At 38.1% G+C, this 24,173-nt stretch overlaps 1 protein-coding gene across 1 annotated transcript in view; it reads left to right on the forward strand.

The window, feature by feature from the left end:
- The window catches only part of IGF2R (insulin like growth factor 2 receptor), a 2,372,344-nt gene that overhangs the window by 1,928,867 nt on the left and 419,304 nt on the right, over positions 1 to 24,173 (forward strand). The window contains exon 33 of the mRNA XM_044074918.1: positions 8,204 to 8,463. Coding sequence (XP_043930853.1) covers positions 8,204 to 8,463 — 260 coding nt within the window. The remainder of the gene's footprint in view (positions 1 to 8,203; positions 8,464 to 24,173) is intronic.

Here is a 24,173-nt window from a genome sequence, read left to right on the forward strand (position 1 = left end):
TGATTGCTGGGATAAGTTTGCTTCTCTTCTGTCTGGTTTACAGTAAATAATCATTTTCCACACTCTGCTTGCTCCAATTTTTAACACTTTGCCTTTCTGCCACATTTTAACAGGATTAACGCTTTCTGCTGCATCATTACTAATATAGATCTCAGCTGCTTTCTCATTGCTAGGTTTGGAGTATACACGATTCACCCTGACAGTTAACGTATCCTGCTGTGAAGTACCAATTTAGTCAGTTGTTTGTCATTTCATAAAATTAATATAATATGTTTCAGTTTATCTGGTACAGTTGAAAATGTCAGGTTTTCTCTGTACTCTGTTTTCTATATCTATTATTTTTTTAAACCACCCCTCTTGAGTAATGTCATGCCAGCTTTTTCTTAATTTCCATCTTTGATTTTTGCAGTTTTATTGTTCATCTGAACAGCTAGTCAAAACATCTTTTATTTTTTCAGCCTTTTTGTTATTGGAGTTGATATATTTCTTGAATGCTTTATTTATTTTAATCACCTCTGAAAAGATTTAATTTATTTTTCCTCAAAATTTCTGGAAGTTATCTTTTGAACCAAAGCTGTAGCTTCAACTGCTTTTTGCCGAACAGCTTCTGCATCCTTCCCAGACGGTGTTTTCTGGTTCATTTTCTTTCAGGTTTTCCAAATTTCTTCTTTGCTGGCACTCAGGCAATATGTTAGCCGGTAACCGAATTTTACCCAAAATACAGTTTCAATAGCCCTCTTGTTTCTCAGTTTCTGTTTTCACACTCGGAGAGCCGAATTTAGGTTGTTGTTCAGTGTACAGCCTTCTTGGACGTCTGAAACTGTGTGTGTGTGCATGCGTGTGTGCGTGTGTGTGTGTGCATGTGGGTGTGCGCATGTTGTGTGTGTACACACATTAAACCTTTCTAAGTCATAGTATTTATTTCGCAAAATGTAAACATTTAAGATCAAGTCTAATCAATTACTTTGTGTGTATGTGTGTGTCCAGTCTAAGTAGTAACTAGTTTTACATCATAGCTTTGTACTCTTTGTTGAGGGTAAACATATAAATATCACCCACTGCCTCCAGTAATATGTGATGAGCAAGGATGTGGTGACTTAAGTCTACATTGCAGCAAACTTTACTCTGTACAGCTGTAGATCAGAGTTATAATTCTTAACTCCCTAATATTTCACTTGCTTTAGACTGAGCCTGGTGCCTTCTAGTGTAGCCTTATCAATAGTAGTTAACAACTGTCCAAGTTACTTCACTTACAGATAAACTGACTGAAAGACAGATGTTCACACACACAAAATGATAAACCTCTAGTGTCTTCTAATTTGTGGTAATGTTGCCACCAGGTAGACTCTATTGCTAAAACCTAGACCGAAAATGAGTGTTTACCCTTGAAATGAGCTGAACTTTAAATATTTGAATGCTAGCGTTTATCTCTGAGTAGTTGTTCCTATAGTAGGTGGACACCAAACAGCAGTTAGTACATCAGATTTGTTATACATTTATTTAGCTCATAAATACATAAGTCAGCGGTCACAAGCATATAAAATTAGGTAACATTTCCTTTTTCCTAACATAATCCTTTTTAACCTATACTCATAAATACTTCATTTTGTTGTATCCCCATAAATATTGGTATCGCTGAACCAATTAAGTGTGCGTACATAGTTTATAACTATAGCCTTTGTTTTGTCTGCATTAGTTTTTTGTTTTTAGTTCCCCCCTAAAAAACTTGAAACTGTCTCTGAATGTTGCACAACACTAAGGTATCCTTTTCTGCTTTTATCAGGTACAAAATAATATAATTTGCAAATAAAGGCAACTTTTTCTGGATTATCATACCAACTGTATCCTTGAATTTCGGAGTCCCTTATTTTCTTTGCCAAAGGCTGTAAATGTAATGCAAATAACAAAGGGGAAAGTGGACACCCCTACCTGGTTCCTCTCTTCAAACATAACTTATCATAGAGGAATCCTCCATGTATAGGTTTTACCTCCGATCCCTCATATATCCTCTTAATTAACCTTATTATTGTATCATGGAATGTAAATACCTCCATTGCCCTACACTTAAATTACCAGTTTACTTTGTTGAATGCTTTCTCTGTACTGAGACCCACTAACAGCAGTAGTATTTTCTTATATTCTGATTCCTTATGGACCATCTTTTTACTGTTAATGTGGTCAGATGTTTGCCCACTCCACAAAACCACATTAATTCCTAGTTAGCAATTTTAGCAACACCTTTGCCATTCTTTTAGCTGGTGTAGAAATAAACACTTTACAGTCATTGTGTAAACTGAAATGGGTGTATATGAAGCTGGATTTGAAGGGTCTTTGAGTAATACAGGCAACAGAGCTTTCTTCCAAGATTTTGGTGTTTCTCTCCTTTTAAAATGCTATTAAAGAAAATCATCCAGATCTTTATCACTTTCTTCCCTCATAACTTCTAAACTTTCACAGGAATTCCATCTATTCCTGGAGACTTCCCTGCAGATGGATTATACATCAACATTTATATGTCATCTCCTGATATCTTAACTGTTAATTGTTGAGAATCCTCTACCTCTAACCTTGGCATAAGTAAAGTCTCCAATAAAATTTTCCATTTGCACTTTTTCTTCATTTCCACATTCCTCTGTTTAATACAGATTTTCATACAATTTCTGAAATGTCTCTAATACCGCTACAGGATCTCTGATTATTTTTCTTATTATAGGCTGTCTAAGTTTGGCAACAACCTTTACTTTCTGTTGCCTAAGACTTTGTGCTGTGGAGTTATTATCAAAACACATTTGCTTAACAGCAGCCTTTCTAAACTCATACATATTTATCCAGCTACTCCCTTACTTTATCTTAACACACTGCAGTTGTACCTGTTCTTATTCTGTAAGATTCCCCTTATTCTGCAATACCTTTGTCAGCCCCTCTAAATAACTCTTGTTACCTTCATAACCATATCTGTTTTTTCTTTTATTTCTATTCTGTTTTAAACTCCTTTTCATTTACTACCTATAACTTCTGTAGAAATTTCTTTCTTCCCTAATAGTTTTCAAATAATTTCCAGTACCCATTCCTTAAATTCCTCTCTCTTTAACATATAGGTGGGGAAATGCCAGTGTTTCATATTTACTTTACCATGCATTTTCATCTTAGTTGTCATTGGTGCACGTTCTGAAATAGTTATTGGATGCATGTTGATGCTTTCAATTAAATTCACATGTTCCTGGGAAATGTAATGTCTGATTTCCATTTCATACATTTCTTCATAAATCTACCATGTCTTGTTATATTTTTCATTCTAGGTTCCCCAGATTCATCCTGACTGTTGCAAATTAAGTTCCATTTCCAACCTATAAGTAATATTCCCTGTTGAAAGCTGATTATTTTCTCAAAATTTTCTTAAGCTCCATAACAGTTTTAGATATATATAAATTATGTCAATGTAATCTTCCTTCCTTGCCAGTAACCCCTTACTACCACAAATCTACCATTACCATCCTTTTTTAATATCTTCTATCACTGTTGGAGCTCTTTTAGCAATTAGTATAAGTGTTATCATTTTCCTTTGTCCCTAGTGTTTTGCTGAATATCCATCCTGAAATCTTTTTTTTCAATGTCACATGCCCGTTTCTTTCCAAATGGGTCTCCTGTACTATTGCTATTTGCACACTGTTTTTCTTACTATAATTCTGTTTTATCTATACATGTAAGGCCACTTGTAATATACGACAGCTTTTTAAATGTCTATTTCCAGCCTTTGTGTTACATGTAACCACTAATGTTTGTCAGTTATACAGTTGTTTCTTGTCATCTCCATTTGAAGTTGTCACATTTTGCAAACTTTTGGTTTTAATGAAAACCCTTGAACAAAAAAACAAACATAACCCCATAACACGCCCATGACCTATTAACTTTAAACAAACTTACAAAACTATGTACATCTTCAAATAATAAAGTTTAACCTTCCTGATAAGGACAAATGTCCCAAATTGACAGTTGCATACACAGGCATAACTTAACCTCACATTAATGTTATGCATGCTAAGATGCATGTTATTGTTTGTGCTCCTACTTGCTCAGTTGTTGTCTGTTCCCATCTTATCTTCATGCCCATGCCAGATGTGAAAAAACAGCTTATATGCTTTCAGAAAACGTTAACCTTAAGCCTTAAAAAGTGTTCTGGCTTTCATTGCTCCCAACTATAGTCAACTTGTCTATGTAGAAACCTAAGTTGCAGATGTATAGTTGTGCAAACCTCTCAACTTACACTGAATATTCATTTGCCAAAGGAAGACTTTTAATTACATTCAATGTCCTCTTATTCACTTGCTGACGCCAAAAGAAATGGAATTAAATTAAGCCAAAGGCCTTAATCCAGACATTCACCTATGCAAAAGTAAGAGCGAACATATCAACTTTACATATATTATCTGTGCACTTTTACAGGCCATCCCCCACTTCAGCTAAAGATAAGAGTATACTAATTTGAACATGTTTTTGTATAGCCTTTCTTCTCTTTTAAAATTATAAAAGAAGAACAAAAAGGCAGTTGTTTACTTTAGTATATTTATCATATACAACAATAACTAAAATGCTTTACTGTATACCAAAGAAGGTCAACAAAAATCCCATATTTCCACTTTTTCCTGTAAAGCTATATTTCCCAAATGTGATTGAGGCTTTATAGCCTCACATTTATTCAGTAATTTCAATGTTGCTGGTCGTCTTCCTGTTCATCTCCATCTCCCAGCCCAGACTCTGGTTCAAGTGCAAGGTACTCCCTATTCTTTTAGTCAGCTCCTGTGCCTTTTTCTGTCTCTCAAGAATTTTCTTTTGGAACATTTGAAAATGTTTTACTGATAAAATCACTCTATAAGATTTATTATCAAAAGAATGAGAAGCAGGGTCCCCTTCTGTTTGATGGTTCACTTTTTGTTGGATGAACTTTATTTCCTCCTTAGCCTGTTCTGCTTGAAAAAATAACTGATCCTTCAGAAATATTTTGAAGACATATGGATTCAGCAGCTTGAATCTCTCACCTGCCTGTAGCCATTCCCTGATGTAGGGGATAATTTTGCTTCTCTTCTGCCTGGTGAGCAGTAGGTAATCATTCTCTAGAAACACTCTACTGTCTTCAGTTTTTAATACTTTTCCCTTTTGCCACAGACTTGTCAGCATCAATTCTTTCTGCTAGCATGATTTCATCTGTACTAATACCAGACTTGGCTGCTTTTTCATGGCCAGGTTTGGATCATAATAACGATGTGTTCTTTCAATTAAGAAATCCTGTTGTAGAGTACCAGTCCAGTTGCTTATATGTGTTTTCATAAAAGTAATGCAGTCTGTTCCTTCCAGTTTCTCTGGTACTGCAGAAAATATCAGGTTTTCCCTGCATATTCTGTCCTCTAACTCTTACCATTTTTTGAAATGGCTCTACTTGAGCAGTCTCATACTTAGCCAGCCTTTGCTTCATTTCAGCCTCTGATTTTTGCAACTTTGTCAGTTAACCTGAATAGCTGCTTAAAGCTTCTTCCATTTTTCTAGCCTTTTGTTGTTTGAGTCGATGTACCTCTTCAATGTTTCATTCATTTTAATCAGCAAGCTTTTGATAATCTTTGTTGTATTCTTAGCTATAGACACACCAGTTTTACTCAGTTTCATGTGTATACAAATTGTCCTTTGTCATAGTTTGCATACTTTGACACAGTGTTACTTCCATACTGTCTATGCTAGGATTATTTACTTTTGGTATAAAATGCCAGTAGCTTAGATAGGGTGGGGCAAGATGGGTAACTGCCCCAGCCAACTCTTCTAGTATCTGAGTCATTGTTTTAATACAGGATATATGGGTTGTATTAAGGGATTTATATCTATTTGTCATTAAGCTGGCATCCTCTTTCATTGGTTGTCTTTGTTAGTATCATGTTTGTTACTGATCATACAACCCTCTGAATGAGACACATACTTAGATTCATAGAAATACTAGGCAATCATTCTACAGGGTATTGCATGCCTAGCAAATATTCATGCAATGACCGAAGGTGAGAATCAAACCCTGCATCTGGTGTGTGTAAGGTAAACACCTTAATCATAATGCCAACCCTGCCAACTTATGCAGTTTGCTAGAATGCACTTGCTTTTTATTTTTTTCTTTTGTTGGGGATTTCTGGTTTTACAGTCCTGCTGTTTGCAGATTTATTATTTACAAGGAGTAAAGATGCCTTTGATATTTGATTTGTCTTTGCAGTAAATTGATGTTATAGATTTTTGTGCACAGTTAGTTTGTTTCAAACTGATGAGGTAGGTTGCAGCATTTCTGCGATGCTATCCTTTGTATGCCAGCTTGGGAAAAATGCATTTAGCGACTGTTTATAAATATTTTTCACTGTCTGCTTCTTTTCTTCTCTTACAGTAGCCAAAACAGTATACTACATGACCTCTTTTTGTCTTTTGCATTGTTCTTATCATTTTTTCTTGGAATTTTTGTCATTGTCTTTATGTATTTTAATTGAAGGGGTTCTAGCATGTTTGGGGTCAGAGTTTGGAATCTTAGACAGATTCCCATAATTATTAATTTGGCCATTTGTTATTCTTTACAAGTAGGCAAGTCTGTACTTCGTTCTTGTAGAAAACTTGACTTCTCAATTAATTATATTAAGCACCTAGATATTTTCCCATTTTACTATTATAAATGCTGTACTGTGACAGTGTGTGGGCAATTCATATTTTACCCATGAGGAGGATATTTTTCGTGTCCCAAGAGTGCAGTCTGAGTGCCCTGATTAGGGTCTTGCGCTGTGAGTAAATATATGAATTACCTGCAACTCTTTCTTAATTTACTACTTTTAAACAGCAATATTATTTAAGAAATGTCTTACCTTTTTGAGTAAGACTGTTCTATAATGTGTAGTGCTTGGCATTTCATCTCTCTGCACTAACATATTCTTGGTGCAGTGAGTAGCTTCAGTTTCTGCCACTGTAGGCATAGTAGCCAAATAAAAAGGAAAAATGGCAGTTTTTTTAGCATGTATAATGATTATGTTTTATAATAGCAAAGTATGTGTTTAAGGACATAATTGAATGAATTTGTAGTGGTGGGGTTGCATTAACATTTATCAGTAAATATGTGGCCCTTATTTTCGATAAATTCTGTAGATGCATTGGTCTGTGCTTCAGTGCATCTGTTGAACTTGGTTGCTATACAAGGGTTTTTTACAAATCAGTAAACAAAGGCAAATAATCTATCATCTTGCCTCCCATTTGATGTGTAGGGGACTTAAATGGGAGATGAAATCTTTAGCTTGTATAATACTTTCCTGGTTTGTGTAGCTGAACTGCAATGCTAACGGTGGCAGTAAGTGCAGCCACTCAATGTGTTAAAAGCCACTTGGATCTTTGAATGTTTACTGACCTTTGTTAAAAGTGCTTTGAAACTTTTTTTTTACCTTCTTGTTTATCACAGCATGTGGTACCAACAACTCTTGGATCCTGTTTCTCCCCATCACTTATAGAGATCAGGTTCTTTTACTTTAATGCTTGTACAGATATTCTTTTCCCTACCCCATCAGCTGACTTTCAAGACTGTGGCATCATGGTAAAGATGGTACCGAGAAACATGTAATGTACACATCCAGTAAGTTTATGAACACTTCACCATGCTATCCCTACCTTCAATGCACCAGTGAATTAGTAGATGGATTTGAGCTGCAGCTTAAAAGAAAAGTTTATGAAACTTTTTGTTGAAAAATGTATACTAACAATCACTGTAGGAAAATGCATCACTGTGTAAGTGATGCACTGCATATATAAACTGTTTCATATCACTTAAAAAGTTCCATTTAAACAGTTTTAAGGTACTGTTCTCATGTCAGTGTTCAGCCATCAGTGGTAGAATTAATGGGTTGAAGTTATAGTACCTGTTTTTCCATTGTCATTGAATGTTTACTGCTGCTTGTATATTTCTTTGCATTGATTTTTTTTTTGTTATCTTTCTGTGTAAATGTGTCTGCATCTAGCATGGCTTGTCGTCAAAAATTGTCCATTTAGAGTAGTCTGATTTCCTGTCAAATGAATAAATTCATCTGCCATTGAAGCCCGTGTTCCTATTGTTTTCAGAATGTTCAGTTGGTCATTTTATTTTTTGGCTTAATTCATTGCTGACTTTTTAATGTAGATATTTTCTTTTGTCGTGCTTCATCTTTTTCAGGTGTCTGCATTATTTCCAACGGAAATGCAATAAATGCTGGAAAGTTTACCACTCAGTTGGTATATACAGACCAGGTGCTTCAGTTAGTCTATGCTGATGGAGACCCGTGCGAGGGAAATTCTAATTTAAGGCATAAGAGCATTATCAGCTTTGTATGTAACCCTGATTCTACTGACACCAACCCTGTACTTGTGTCTTCTGATGAGAAAACCTGCACCCATTATTTTTCTTGGCACACTTCATTAGCATGTGAAAAACAAGTAAGTTATATCCGTTTCTTCACCATAATAAAAATGGCTGTCTCTAGCAATCAGATTAGTTAGCATGATCTATAGTGTGTGAAATCTCTTGAAATCATTCAGAATGTTGTGGATGGTTGACACTATACACTTTTGCCTGTTCGTGTTAAAACCCAAAGATTTCTAACATTTGCTGGGTCTGCCAGTCTGTTACAGAATAAAACAAGACCGATTTCCCTGATACTGTCCTTGAACATTCGAAGAGTAGTGCGAGATATATACATTCCACAGTGTAGTTGCTGAGACCATTATTTCTAATGAGAGTAAAACTGTCATCTTTATAGTAAAGTATTTATATTTTTTCAAGGAGCCTCTTAGATGTGTCCTAGGTTGGGTACTCACTTTTTAACAACTGGAATGTTTGGCATCATTATTTGTGAGTTACCATGACCAGGGGTTAGCTGCAAACCTACAGATGTTCTTCGTGTTTCACTGTTGCAGTCATCACACATGGGTTATCTGCCTGCAGGTAGCCCTCATTCGGCCCAAATACCAGAGTCTTGGGATTTCTGCGTCTGATGCTGTCTCCTCTTCCATAACATCAGGGTATCAGGGGTATAAAACATGCAGCCGATGCCATTACATCAGCTTTTCTTGCCGCATGGAACCCAAAACAGAAGCAGTTTGCAATTGCCAGTTGGCCGCTACCTGAAATTTTAGTTTTTCCGAGTTTCAGACCTGAAGTCTTCTAAAGCTAAGTACCCCGTTGGGGATCCTTTTTTCATGCTCTAACCGATGTCAGAAAAAGTTAACAATTGTCTTGCCTGTGGAAAGCAAATACCTGACACAGATTTTCATTCTTACTGCGTCATCTGTTTAGGCCCAGACCACGACATTCCTCTCTGTAGGTTTTGTGCCTTGTTTAACGTCGAACTATTCATTGTCGCTAAATTCTTTCGCTCTCGTTCTCTGTTTTCTGAAATGGCTTCCATAATCCATCCGACTGTCAATCTTCCGAAAAAACGTAAGGATAAAGACAGAGACAGACCGCATAGGTCCAAAACTGCCGACAATGCTTCCATTAAGCTAGTTGCCAGTTCGCCTGTACTCAGTGAGGCGCTTTTGCAGCCCTTGATACCGCTTTTACAGATTCGCAGGTCTCTGCTGCGACCCAGAGTCCGGTCTGCCACGAGTTGATTCTTCGACTATGGAATCTGCTGATGTCTCTACCTTGGATGGATCCGGAGCCGCTGTGCAGGCACTGGCTTCTGAGTGTGTATTCTGACCTTCCGATGCTTGCATTAAACCAATAACTTCATTTTTGACTAAAAATACAGAGTTTCTCAGGTCCAGTGTTCGCACTACACCTAGAAAACCGATGACCAAAGTGCATGCTCAAGCTCCCTTGCCACAGAAGCAAATGCTTAGAATGACTTTAGACCTTATCACTTTAATTACGGGAAGCCAGCCTTCTTCATCTAAAAGACAAATAATTGATTTTCCTTGTGATTCTGTAGACCACGAGTCCGGTCCGATGACTCTGATCCCTCTGATTACCAGGACATACCCTTATCTACCTGTGAGGCTTGAGATGCAGAGGATTCCATTCCCTCTGCCTCCCCTCCAGAGGACTTTTCCTTTGGTGTAACCTTGCATACTCTAAGAGAGCATTTCCACTGGGGATGCCAAGACTACCCTCAGTCCAAAAAGAAACTCAGAGAATGTTTAGACTTGCCTCAGCACACTAGCCATACCCCCTGTCCTGGATATTGTAGATGATATCTTCATGGAATCCAGTCTTACTCCTGATACTTTACAACCAGCTCCTAGAAAGCCTGACAGGTACTACAGAGTACCTGACTCTCACAAATTTCTCTTTAAGAATCCCACTGCGGATCCAGAGACTGTTTCCCAGGGACCTAAAGGCATTAAGGCTACTACAGCCAAAAACTCTACCCCTTCGGATAGGGATTCCAGAGCTTTAGACAGATGGGGTATGAAGGTATACACCTCTGCAACTCTTGCCATCAGGGCTTTGAATTGCCAGTTTCACATCTTGAATTACCAGCAGCATATTATGAAACTAATTAAACAAAAAATGTTGTTGCTTCCATATTATACAGAAAAATAAAGATTTACAACAGTTAATGCATTCTGCAAACCAAGTTAGTAAACATAATTTGCAGTGTGGTTTTGATGCCTTCGAAGCATCTTGCAGGGTTGCTGTCACTGGGTCTGTACTGAAAAGGCAAGCTTGGCTGAAGGAGCAAATCTTGCCAGACCATGTCAAAGCAAAATTACAAGATGCTCCATTAAACCAGGAAAAGTTGTTTGGCACAAAAGCAGAAGAAGTTCTTAAAAAGATGGAGGAAAAAGCTAAATCTATGCAAACTGTTAAAAATTTCTTACAAGTGCAGCCACCTAGATTCAGTAGGCATTGGCCTTCTAAAAACTGGTCCTTTCCAGTCCCTCCCAGGCATTCTTAGTCCAAACCCAGGGGCAGCAGGCCACCAAGACTACAGTCTCAGGTTATTCAGAGATCTAAACAATGGAGTGCTCCCTCCTCTAAAACAGGGAGTGGTAAGCCACCCCCTTATGTAAAACGTTCACAATGACTTGTCTATCTTCCTTCCCAGCAAAGCCCAGGTACTTGCACCCCTAAGAGGAAAACTCGCCCTGCATGCACAAAACTGGATGTCCTTTACCCAGGACCAGTGGGTCCTAAACATTGTATCCCAGGGATACAGATTCTACTTCCACTCAATGCCAACCCCAAGCAGGTTGCCAGACATTCCTCCAAACCAGTGGGCATTGGCTCAAAAGCAAGTACTTTCTCTTCTCAGTATCAGGGCTATTCAACCTGTGCCTATAGAGCAAAGGGGACAGGATTTCTACTCCCGACTATTCCTGGTGCCCAGAAAAGAGGGCTCTTGGTGCCCTATCCTAGATCCATCAGTTGTCAACACCTTCCTGGTGGTCCCAAAATTCAAAATGTTGACTCTGCAACAGCTTCTTCATATGTTAGCCAGGGACGCCTGGCTAGTCACCCTAGACTTTAAAAGAAGCTTATCTGCACACCCCCATAAGGGAATCTTGAGGAAATATCTACGTTTCAGGGCAGGCTCTATGCACTATCAGCTCTCTGCACTTCTTTTGGTTTATCTACTGTGCCCAGGGTATTCACAAAGTGCCTGGCTCCAGCCATTGCATACTGCAGACAGAGAAATATTCAAATTTACTCATACTTGACGATTGCCTGATTCAGCGGATAGTCAGGAATTGCTACTTCAGCACCTGGCATTTGTAAAGAGACTTCTAACTTTTCAGGGGTACACCATAAACGAAAATAAATCACAACTGGTGCCCAACCAAAAGATTGTGTTCCCTGGGAGCAAGCTTGAACACAACTTCCCAGATGGCATTCCTCACTCCAGAAAAACAGGCTTATTTGACAAACTACTTCAAACTAATGGCCACCAAAACCCAGCTATTTGCAAGAAAAATACTGCAAGCCCTAGGGTTCATGGCCTCATGCATTCTACTAATTCCATATGTAAGACTACATATGAGGAAACTTCAATGGTACTTAAAAAGTCTCTGGTGTCAACATTCTCAGGACCTGGAAACACCTGATTCCTATTATTCCTTGTCTAAGGGCAGAGTTCCTTTGGTGAGCAGAGGCATGTAACCACAACAAGGGACTTCCTTTCTCTCAACCCCTCACCACCCAAACCCTGACAACAGATGCATCAGACTATGTGTGGGGGGCTCACATAGCAGAAAAATGCATTCAAGACAAATGGAGCCCAGAACAAATTTCCCTGCATATCAGTCAAAAAGAAATGCTAGCTGTACAGAATGATCTGACAGCCTTCAAATACCTTACCCTTCCTGGACAACTCCTGATAAAGACAGACAACACCGCAGTTATGTGGTACATAAACGAGCAGGGGGGAACTCATGCCTACCGTCTCTGCAGGTTAGCCATGGCCCTGTGGAACACAGCCCTGAGCAACCAAGTACACCTGCAAGCTCAATTCCTGCCAGGCAAACAAAATTCCCTGGCAGACGACTTAAGCAGAAATCTACTGGACCCACACGAGTGGAAGCTGGAACCAAACTCATTCAAACTTCTAATCCACAGGTGGGGGACTCCAGAGGTGGTACTCTTTACCACCCCCCCAAAACCATCAATTGAGCAAATTTTGCACCATAAATCCCTACAGCCAAGCATGGAAATTGGATGCTCTATCCTTTTCATGGGAAAATCTCTCAATTTATGCCTTTTCCCCTCTGCCTCTCCTCAAAAAAGTACTACTCAAAATCAAACAAGAAAGGCCAAGGACGATCCTTATTACCCCAGACTGGCCACGCCAGCATTGGTACCCATTCCTACGCAGTCTGACAGCAATGCCACCCAGGCACCTACATCAGACCCCCTCCCTGCTCTTCCAGCAGGAGGGGCAGGTTTTGCATCCATGGCTGCTAACCCTGAACCTTGCAGCCTGGCTTATCCCCTGAATACACCACCAGCAACCCTCAGCAACCAAGTGCTGGACGTCATCCTTGAGGCCAGAAGGCCTAGTACTAGGAAGTCCTATTCAGAAAAGTGGAAACGATATTGTTCTTTGAGCCAGTCTCAAGGAAAGCACACAGCTGTGCCCACCTTACCTCAAATCTTAGATTACCTAGCAGAGATACTCCAAAAAGGCCTATCCTTTTCATCAGTTAGAATTCATGCCTCTGCCAACTCAGCTCACTACAATACTGAGCCACTTCTATTTTCTCACCTTCTCATCAAACAGTTCCTGAGAGGAGCTAACAATTTAAGGCTCAGAGGAGAGCTCCCACCCCTACCTGGGACCTTAACTTTGTATTAGAGAAGCTCACACTTCCCCCTTTTGAGCCTGCTACTACAGCAGAGTTAAAATTCCTCTCTTGGAAAACAGCCTTACTTCTAGCCATCACTTCAGCAAGAAGAATGTCTGAGTTACAGTCACTAATGGCTGTGGAACCCTTTATTATTTTCCATGCGGACAGGGTTTCCCTCAGGACTAACCCATCATTTATGCCTAAGGTGGTATCCAGTGTGGCTTTAAACTAATCCATCCATTTACCAACCTTTTCCCCTAATCCTCAGAATAAAGGGGAAAGGATTCTGCACTCCTTAGACGTGCACAGACAGCTCAGGTTCTACCTTGACAGAACTAAACCTTTCCAAAAATCTGACCAGCTGCTAGTCAGCTTCACTACAGGGGCAGAGGGCAAGGCCATTTCAAAGCAAACCATTTCCAAATGGATAGCACACTGCATCCATTTCTGCTACAAACACCATGGAAAACCTACTCCACAGGGGATCAGAACTCATTCCACTAGGGCAACCTCTACAGCATTCCTCAGGGGAGTCCCTACCAGGGACATCCTGGAAGCTGCAACCTGGAGTTCTGTACACACCTTCACTAAGCATTACTAAATCCAGAGCTGGATTTGCCGCAGCAGTCTTACAAGGCCTGCTAGCCAGCCCCAATACTTCTTGACTGCCTCCACCCTTCCTCAGCTTTGGGAATTAACCCAAGTGTGATGACTGCAACAGTGAATCACGAAGAACATAGTACAGTTGTGTACACTTACCATAAATGTAGATGTTTGAGTGTTTTCACTGTTGCAGTCCTGGTTACCCTCCCTCCAGCCCCCTGCCTTTTCTATTTTTTTCTACCTATCCTCTTTTTGGCCATATCTTATGGCAGTGGCATTTACTTTTTCCACACCATGTAATTGCTTCCTATTTTTGGGGCTCCTGACATCTGGGGCAAGAAAAACTGATGTAATGGCGTCGGCTGCATGTTTTATACCCCTGACAACCTGATGTCATGGAAGAGGCGATACAGAAATCCCAAGACTCTGGTATTCGGGTCGACTGAGGGCTTACCTGCAGGCAGATAACCCAAGTGTGATGACTGCAACAGTGAATACACTTGAACATCTACATTTATAGTAAGTGTACACAACTGTACTTTATATATGCTATGGAGTCCCACATTGACTAAATAAGCAAACCTGCCCTCCGAGTCTGCCTTTTTGAGCATTTACAAAGTTTTTATCTTAGCTCTTTCTACTACTGTCACTGAACAGTTTCTGGATTTGTAAAAAGGGAGGCAAATTGATGGGTGAACCAATTGTCTCTCGACACAAGTCCTCTGTCCCTGCCAGTCCCCACTCAGTCTGTGACAACAGATGTTTCAGACTGACTATGAATGGAGAGGCTATGTCCAAGGGAGTGAAAGTGCAGAGCCTTTGGAACAAATAGCACAGGTTAAAACACACACATGTCAAGGAAGTGATTCCTCCAGTAAAAGCTCTTAAATCTCTGAACTATCCTTTCTTGTTTACAAAAAAAAAAAAAAAAAAAAAAAAAAAAAAAACATCTTTATTAAATTATCATGTATGACATAGGCAATCTTACATTTATATAAATGAAAACAAACCATACTGGCATAATTTCAGTTGTAAACATTATACATTGCAATCCATGTTTTTACAATTGTAGTTGCAAATGTTATACATCACTTATAATCTATCCAGTCATTGTCGGTCAAACATTACATAGCTTATGCAAATATTACCTTCTTTTAAACCTCGTTCTTCCTCTGCATATATTGTTCCCACAATTCCCATTTTTTATGCAATTTGCTCTTATCCTTTTTTTTTTTTTTTAAATATCCCAATTCTAGTTGTTTTCTCTCTGTTACTATATTTGCTATTTCTAGTAAAGTTGATTTAGGCTTTGATTTCCATTTTCTAGTATTTTTTTTTTTTGGCAGCCACCATAATGAAACTCAGCAAGGCTTTACTATGTTTAGGCAGTTCCGATTATATATCATAGTTGAAAAAAGTCATTTCCTTAGTTACACCAGTTTGTTCACCCAGTATCTCTGACAGGGTAGTCTGCAGGGAATCTTTAAAGTCTGCCAACTCATTATACTCCCTGAAAATATGTTCCCATTTACCTCTTCCTTTCATGTCACACCTCCAACAACTGTCTTCCAGAGGTAAAATTCTTTGCAGTCCATTTGGGGTATAAAATACCTATGTAAACACTTCCAAGCAAGTATCCAAATCATCTAGATTTTGTTTCATATTTGGGAGATGGACATATATCCCACCATTGTTTCTTTGTGAATTGCTTATCCAGTCTCTTCCCAATCCTTTCTAACCTCCTCTGATTGATTCTTATAGTTATCATGCAGATCTTTAGTTTAAGACCCCCTTTTTCTTTATCTTTGCCTATACTCTGATATCAATCCTTGATAGGGATGGCAATCCTTAACCTGCAGTGCAAATAAATTCTTGGTGTCTTCCCATTCTGTTACCTTTCCCTCTCTAGTTATTTGCTCCCAATACCTTGGTTACTTTGCCAGTTTTCTCCAATAAATTCTAACCCCCTCTTGCCTATTGTCTGTAAATCTAATTGCAGGCATCCCTAACAGCAGAATCTCCTTTCTCCATTCTTGTGTTGTTTTACTTCTTAAAACACTTTCTGCTACTTTATGAATATAATATTCTGTATGAATATTGTTATTATCCTTCAAGGTCTGCATCCAGAATCCCAGTCTCTCCTTGTTTTTTTGAGTTTCTCTCCATTTCATCATCATCCCTTTCCACTTTAAATTATAGTTTTCTGTTTGTGCTATGTATAGGAGCCCTAACTGTGTTGCTCTGAAGTACCACTTTAAATCGTGTAATCCGAATCCACTCTGTTCTATTGGAAGAATCAGTTTATCCCACTTGACTCTCTCCGTCTTCCTCACCCAGATAAAATCCTTCAATTCTTCATTAACTACTATGTATGAATTCTCCTCTGGTTGATAAAAATGTGCCTGACCTGTGTATAAGACTAAAGGGACTAAAAACATTTTAACTGCTTGTAGCTTACTATCTATATCCATATAACAGAGATTCCATTTTTTCAGTTTTTTGTATTATCTTTTGTTTAGTCTCTTCCCACATATCCTTGGCTGCCACACCGGAGTCATTTTTAATCCGTACTCCTAAATACTTCATTTAATCATGTCCCCATAAATATGTATATTTCTGAACCAAGTCATGTGTGGGTACATCATTTACCTCTATTGCCTTTGTTTTAGCTTCATTGATTTTGTATACCAAAAAGTTTTGAAACTGTCCCAAAATGTTCCTCAACAACAATGTAAAAACTTTATGGTTTTGTCAGGTATAAATAATATATTCTGCAAATAAGAGACAGCTTTTCTTGACTACCATACCAGTTATATCCTTGAATTTCTGAGTCCCTTATTTTCTCTGCCGGTGGTTCTAAATATAATGGAAATATCAAAGGGGACAGAGGATACCCCTGCCCTGTTCCTCTGCTCAAGCAGAAATTATCAGAGAGGACCCCACCCACTTTAATTTTTGCCTCAGATCCCTCATATATCCTCCTAATCAACCTTATAATTTTATCAGGGAATACAAATGCTTCCATTGCCATGCTCATAACGTCTCAGATTACTCTTTTGAATACTTTCCCTGCATCAAGACTCACCAACAGCCATGGTATTTTCTTGCATTCTGCTTCCCTCTAAATCATCAATGTTCTGTTAAAGTTATCAAATGTTTGTATCCATATCTATCAATGTTGGCATCACTTTTGCCATTCCTTTAGCCATTCTAGACATAAACACTTTGGGCCTGTGTGAAGCTGGAGCTGATGGATCTTTACCCTCGTTGGGTATTACAGTTACCACCGCTTTCTTCCAGGATGTTGATACTTCTCCTCCTTTTAAGATACTGTTAAACAAAACCTTCCAGATAGTTCAGTTTTTCCCTCCTAGCTTCCAAACTTCCTTAGGAATACCATCTATTCCTAAGGACTTTCCTGTAGATTGGTTATACATCACCATTTTTGTCTAGTCTCCTATCCTAACTGTTAGTAATTGAGCCTCATGTACCTCTGACATTGGCATATTTACTTCTTCCATAAACATTTTCATGTATACCTTTTCTTGATTTCCATATTTCTCTGTTTTGTACAGACTTTCACAGAATTTCCAAAATATTTCTAATACTTCTACAGGATCCCTTGTTATCTTCCTTGTTGTAGGTTCCCCAAGCTTAGTGACAGCCCTTTCGATTTTCTGTTGCCTGAGTCGTTGTGCTATAAGTTTTTGTACTCTAGAGGTATTATCAAAAAACAGTTGCTTAATAGAAATCTTTCTAAACTCATGCATATTATTGAGTTAATCCCTTTTTTGTTTAGCATTTTGCAGTTCCTCGTCTTGTTATTCTGTGGTATTTCCCCTATTTTGCAATATTTTAACATTTGTCAGTCCCGCTAAATAATTCTTGTTACTTCTTAACCATATCTGCTGTTCTTTTATTTCTACCCTATTTTTAAACTCCACTTTAATTTTATCCCACTCCCTACCTGTATTTTCAGAAGAAATTTCTATGTTCTCCAATAGCTCCGGAATAATTTTATCCCCCTCCCTAGCTATATTTTCAGAAGAAATTTCTATGTTCTCTCGGAATAATTTCTGCTACCCATTCCTTAAATTCCTCTCTTTTTCTACAGATAGGTGGAAAAGAGCCAGTGTCTTGTTTTTATTTCATTACCCTGTGTTTTTATTTCAGTTATTACTGGTACATGGACTGAAATAGTTTTTAGATGCATATCAAAGCTTTCACCTTCAATTAAATGCACATGTTCCTGTGAAATGTAAATTCTGTCTAGCCTAGCCCAGTTTTTGTATCTTGGGGAATAATATGTAAATCCCTCCAAGCTCCTAGTACACAATTCACATTTTCTATGCCAGATATTTTCATAAATTTCTTCAAAAACATGTCCTTCTTTGTTATACTTTTCCATTTTGGACCCCCAGAAACATCTTCATTGCTGCAAATGAAATTTCACTCCCCACGTATAAGTAATATTCCGTGCTGAAAGCTGATTATTTCTCCCAGAAATTTATTAAGCTCCATTATTGCAGTTTTCAGTGGACTATATAAGTACATGCAAGTGTAATCCTCCTTCCTTGCCAGTAGCCCCTTAGTACTACAGATCTACCATTATTGCCTTTTTTATCCTCTACTATCACTATCAGAGCTCCACTTGCAATTAATATAAGTACTCCTGTCTTCCTTTGTCAAAGGTATTCCACTGAATAACAGTCTTAAAACCCTTTTTCAAATTCACGTGTTCTGTTCTTTCCAGGTGTGTCCCATGTAGCATTGCTATTTGCACTCTACATTTTTAGTATAGTTCACTACTCTTTCATTTTTGTATTTATCTGTGAGACCATTAACATTTAAAGACATTACAGAAAGCATCATTTTTTAAAGCTGTTATTCCCACCTTTTATGTATAACAGCTTTTTTCCAGCTTTTGTGTTACATGCATATACTGTTTGGCAGGTTAATCTTTTGTACAGTTATTTCCTGTCATCGACATTTGAGCCTGTGTCATATCTTACAGAACTTTTGTTTTATTGAAAGCATTCAAACAAAAAGTACAAATATACCCCAATACCCCCTAAAAATTATTAACTTAATAATAGCACACAAAACTATGTACATATTCAAATATTGAAGTTTACCCTCCTAATAGGATCAAATGTTCCAAAGTAGCAGCCACACACATAGACTTAAGATAACGTAAAATAAATGTTATCCATGCTAAGAAGCATGGTACAGTATGTGCTTCTCCTAAGTGCTGTCTGCCTTTGGCTTATCTTTATAGCTCTCTCAGCTCATTTATGTGCTTTCTCTTAAAATGTGTTACTAGATTAAGCTAATGGCCTTAACCCAGTCATTCTCTTATACAAGAATGAGAAAAAGCACACTAATTTTATTTTTTCATGCTCTTTTAACCAGATTTGTTTACATTGCAGTGCCTATATTTCTTAAAACCGAAGAAGGGAGAAAGAAAGAAAAAAAGGAAAATAAACAAAACAGGGGCACCTATTTACATTAGTATCCCCATTACATTAAAAAAAGAAACCTTTACTTTATAGCATGCATAGTACCATTAAGAAAAAAAAATATTTTACTTGCAGTTAACTTTCTTCCTCCTCTTCCTCTCTGTTGAGTATTTTTCTGAACATAAATGACATGAAGTAGGACATGTGCTTTAGACTCCCCTGCAAGTTTAACAAAGTCCAAGAAAGTCCAATAATTCCAGATTTTCTTGTTCTATTCCTGTTCATCTCCACCTCCCAGATCCTGTCTCTGCATCATTTCCAGTGTGCTCTCAATTCTTATAGTCAACACTTGTGTTTTTGTCTTTTATCAAGGATTTTCCATTCAAGCATTCAAAAAGGTGTAACTGGCGCAGTCTCTCTCTGGTATTTATTACCAGAAGAACAAGAAGCAGAAATCTCCTTTTGTTTCACAGCTCATGTTTTGTTGGGCAGACTTTTGTATTTCTTCCTTAGCATGTACTTCATCAAAAAATGATTTTGTCCCTCCAGGAAAAAATATTTTGAAGATAGCTAGGAATCTCATGCCTGCTTCTTGGCATTCCATGAATAATGGAATAAATTTACTTCTCTTCTGCCTGGGATACAATGAGTAGTCATTTTCCACAAATACTCTGCTGTCTCTCACTTTTAGTACTTTGTCCTTCTGCCACAGTTTTGTCAGAATCAACTCATCTTGCTTGTAAGATTACATCTTTACTGTTAAAGGTCTAGGTTGCTTTCTCATAGCCAGGTTTGGAGCAGACACACAATGTGCCCTTTCAATTAACAGTCCCTATTATGGAATACAAGTCCAGTTGCTTATTTGTGCTTTCATAAAATTAATGTTCTTTCCAGCTTCTGTGGTACAGTGGAAATCTCAGGTTTTCGGTATGTTTTCGGTATGTGCTCTGTCCTCTAATTCTATTTTTTTTTTGAAACATCTCTTCTTGTGCAGTTTCATATTCAGCCAACCTTTTCTTCATTTCAACCTCTTGAGTTTGCAGTTTTATCACCTTATCTTAATATCTGTTTAAAGCCTCTTCATTTTTCCAGCCTTTTATTGTTTGAGTTAATATACTCCATCAGTGTCCCATTTATTTTAGTCAGGTCTTTGTGCAGTTGCCTTATACTTTTGTCTAGGTTACTGCAAGTCATGTCTGGAGTTTGCACTGCTTTTTGTTGAAAGGCTATAGTACTTTTCCTAGTCAGTGGTTTTTCATCACCTTTTGCAGTAGTTTTCCTTCAGGTCCTCTGTATATCTTTTTTCCTGGCATCCAGGTAGTACACTTACAAGCCAGTTACTGAAATTTACCCAGACGTTTGGGTCCACTGGCTTTCTCCGATGCATTTCTGTTTTCACACTGGGAGAGCTACAATTAAGCTATTACTCAATGTACAGCCATCTTGGAGGTCATCTCTGAACTGTCTTTGGTCTCCCAGCCTTCTGTTAGCAATCACAGACAACACCACTGTAATATTGTACATAAACAAGGTGGAACTAGATCCTACCCATTTGCAGATTAACTGTGGTAGCTTGGGATCTAGCAGCAGAGTTCAGGTTGTCTCTCTACACTTAAATATATTCTGTCAGAGGAGAACATTGGGGCAGACAAGCTGATGAGGACCATGAGAGACCCTCTGGAATGGAAGTTACACCTGGGGGTCTTTCAGAAATGTATACATCTGAGAGGGAACTCCTCAAGGAGATCTTTTTGCCTCCAGTCAGAGCAATTAAAGAAGTTCTACTGCAGGACTCCTTGCAAGCAGGCCTGGAAGACAGATGTCTTTTCAGAACCATGTCTGGGAATGTTCCTGTACACCTTTGTACCCTTTAGAAAGATTCTCCAAAGTTAATTGATGAGACCCCCTTCTGGCCGAGACAACAGTGGTTCTCCCTTCTTCTGAAAATGACAATTACCACAAGCTTCTTCACAGAGTAGCTCTCAACCTCTTAGCACAAGAAATCTGGACAAAGCCAAAAATAATGGGGGACTAAGGACACATTTTAAATATTGTTTTAAGCTTAGAATGTTACTAGAATAAAAGTTTTTGTTAGCATTTTTTTCTGATGAACACAAAGTCTAATACTCAAATGACTGTTGAAACTTAGTGACTTCAGTCTTCAGTGATTTGCCAGAAAACCACAAAGATTCTGAGCAACAGACCAAAAATAGCAGCCAGAAATCTCAACATTCTGTGAAAATCTGGGGAGTTGAGAGGTATGCAGAATTGACTTACTCCTACATGAAGGGGGGGGAGGGGTGCACCCCAGTCTTCAATCTCTTTCACTGTCTGGATGATAGGAAAAAAGATGCCTGAAAAATATTAGAATTTTGAGGATTTACAGCAGGTATTAAAGGAAACAAAGATACCTGCTAATAGAAAATCACATGCAAGTAAGTGAAAAAGATTTTTAGGGGGTGCCCAATCAAAGAACAGGGATCCTTTTCAGGCTCCTATTCCTGTGATTCCTCACTATTTTTGTGAGTTGTTATGCATGGGTGTTTCTTACTTTTCTATCAAGATTCATCTTTTAACCAATCTGCTTGTCTGCCCTTAGATTCCCCCTTTTTTCTGTACCTCTTGTGAAGCGTTTTTTAAAAAGGACGTTACATATCTGCCCATTCAAAAGATGGGTGGTACCTCGTTGGTATCCTAATTTTGTATTAGAAAAACTTAACACCATTTCCTTTTGAATCTTATTATAAGGATGATTTGAAGTTCTTGTCTTGGAAGAAATTACATATTGCTCTAACCTATGCAAGAAGAGTGTCTGAGTTAGAAGTTTTTATGGTGAGTTACCCCAGCTGATCTTTTTAAAAAGATAGGGTAAGTTTGAGAACAAATTTATACTTTTTGCCCAAGATCATTTCAGAGTTTATACTAAGCCAGGCTATTCATCTCCATGTTTTTTTCCAGAAAGTGAAAAAAAATCATAGGGAGGAGAAATCATGGGGGAGGGAGAGTGAGTGAGAATTCTGCACATTTTGATGTCCACAGGCAACCCGGATACTATATTGACAGACCAAAGACCTTTAAGACTTCTGAATAACTTTTTGTCTCCTTTGAAGGTAAGAAAAGGGGGCAAACATTGTCTAAACAGACTGCTTCCAAATGATTATCCCATTATATTATAAAGTTGTACAAACTAGATGATTTTTCTAGGTCTAGAGCAGGTTTTGCCAGACTCTTTCCCCATGGAAGCTTGGACTGTGATCCAACTACCTCCTCTGTTGATACACTGTGGTATTCATCCTGTGTTGCTTAAGGATACTGCAGCAGTGAACTTCTGAAGACTATAGTATGGTTACTTAAGCAAACATGCACTGTTATCATACGTTTAAACAGTTTACTACTTCAGTAGTTGCTCCCTCCCTCATTCCATCCCACTATTTTTCCTTTTTTTTTCCAGGGTGTGGGACATTTTTGTTATCTTTCTGACTGCCATGGGTGTAGCCTCCCAATCTTCTGAGGCAAGAAAGCGCTGAAGTTTTGGCACCCTAGCCACTAGTTTTACTCGGGTTTATATTACTTCATCGAGTTTTTAGAAACTCTAAATTCATATGGTTGAGACCATATGATCAAGTTTCTGAAAACTCTTAAAAGACAAAAAAATCTGCATTTCTAGGTGTGTTTGTTTTATCCCCTGCCCTCTTTAGTAATGGGTGCTAACCCTAAAATTAATGCTGCCCTGTCCCCTAACCCTACACCTTAATATCATTAAAACCTTCTAGTAACACTGCCAGTATTCAGACAAATTTGAGGATAGTTTTACTGGGGAATTTAGTTTTAATAACAGGAGTGGAAATAGTTTTCCTCTCTCGATATTATTGTCATTTTTTTTCCACTATTGTGTATGATTGAACTTATTTTGTCAGTGTTTTACATTCAACATTAAGGTGGTTTGGTCATACACAATAGACCCATATGTATGTAACACACAAACACGTAAATAATTTACTTTCACTTTATTAGAAACAGTGGTTTAGGCAGTACAAGAATCCCAAGCAGTAATAAAGTTATGAATAGGAGACGTAATCCAGATAATTTTCTTCTGTACATATGATGCATTTTGCCTTTTGTACCACAGAGCTTTCTAGTCCATTTCATTACCATCCCAGCTGATATTTCTAAAATTCTGAGGATTTCTGCAATGTGGGTGCAAATGTCACAAGTGTGAATTCTGTATGAACCTTAAAAAATTAATTCCAAGTAAAATTTGGACTCCTATAGCTTTTCCCTTTGTATGTCCTTACTTAATATACAACTGTGAGGTCACTGCACCTTGGTGTTTGGGTAAGGAGGAAATTCCCCATATTAAGTGAAGTTTGAGTGTATTGTTGTACTTGATGATGTCCACACTTAAACACAACCTCAGTAGATATCTACGGTGATGTCCACACTTAAACACAACCTCAGTAGATATCTACGGTGATGTCCACACTTAAGCACAATCACAGAAGATGTCTACTACTGTGTATAACAGGGACATTTTTGTTTTTATCTTTCTTACTGCCTTTTGACTCTTCTTGCCAAATAATATTTCCTGTGTTATATACAAGCGTTAGTTTCTCACCATTGCCGTCGATACCCCCAAGCAGCTTACTTATTACCTGTAAAATTGTTTACTTGTTAGTTAAGGCAGAGCTGCTTCTTTTGGGTGAGAGTGGATCATGTCAAAATTTCCTGTTGATGTTATGTACACTTCAGGCTCTTATCGAATCTGAAATGAATCTGAACATGTTCTAAAAATATCAT

Source organism: Protopterus annectens, chromosome 1.part0 (genome assembly GCF_019279795.1).
Source record: "Protopterus annectens isolate FY-2018-M chromosome 1.part0, PAN1.0, whole genome shotgun sequence".
In the NCBI taxonomy this organism is placed as follows: domain Eukaryota; kingdom Metazoa; phylum Chordata; order Ceratodontiformes; family Protopteridae; genus Protopterus; species Protopterus annectens.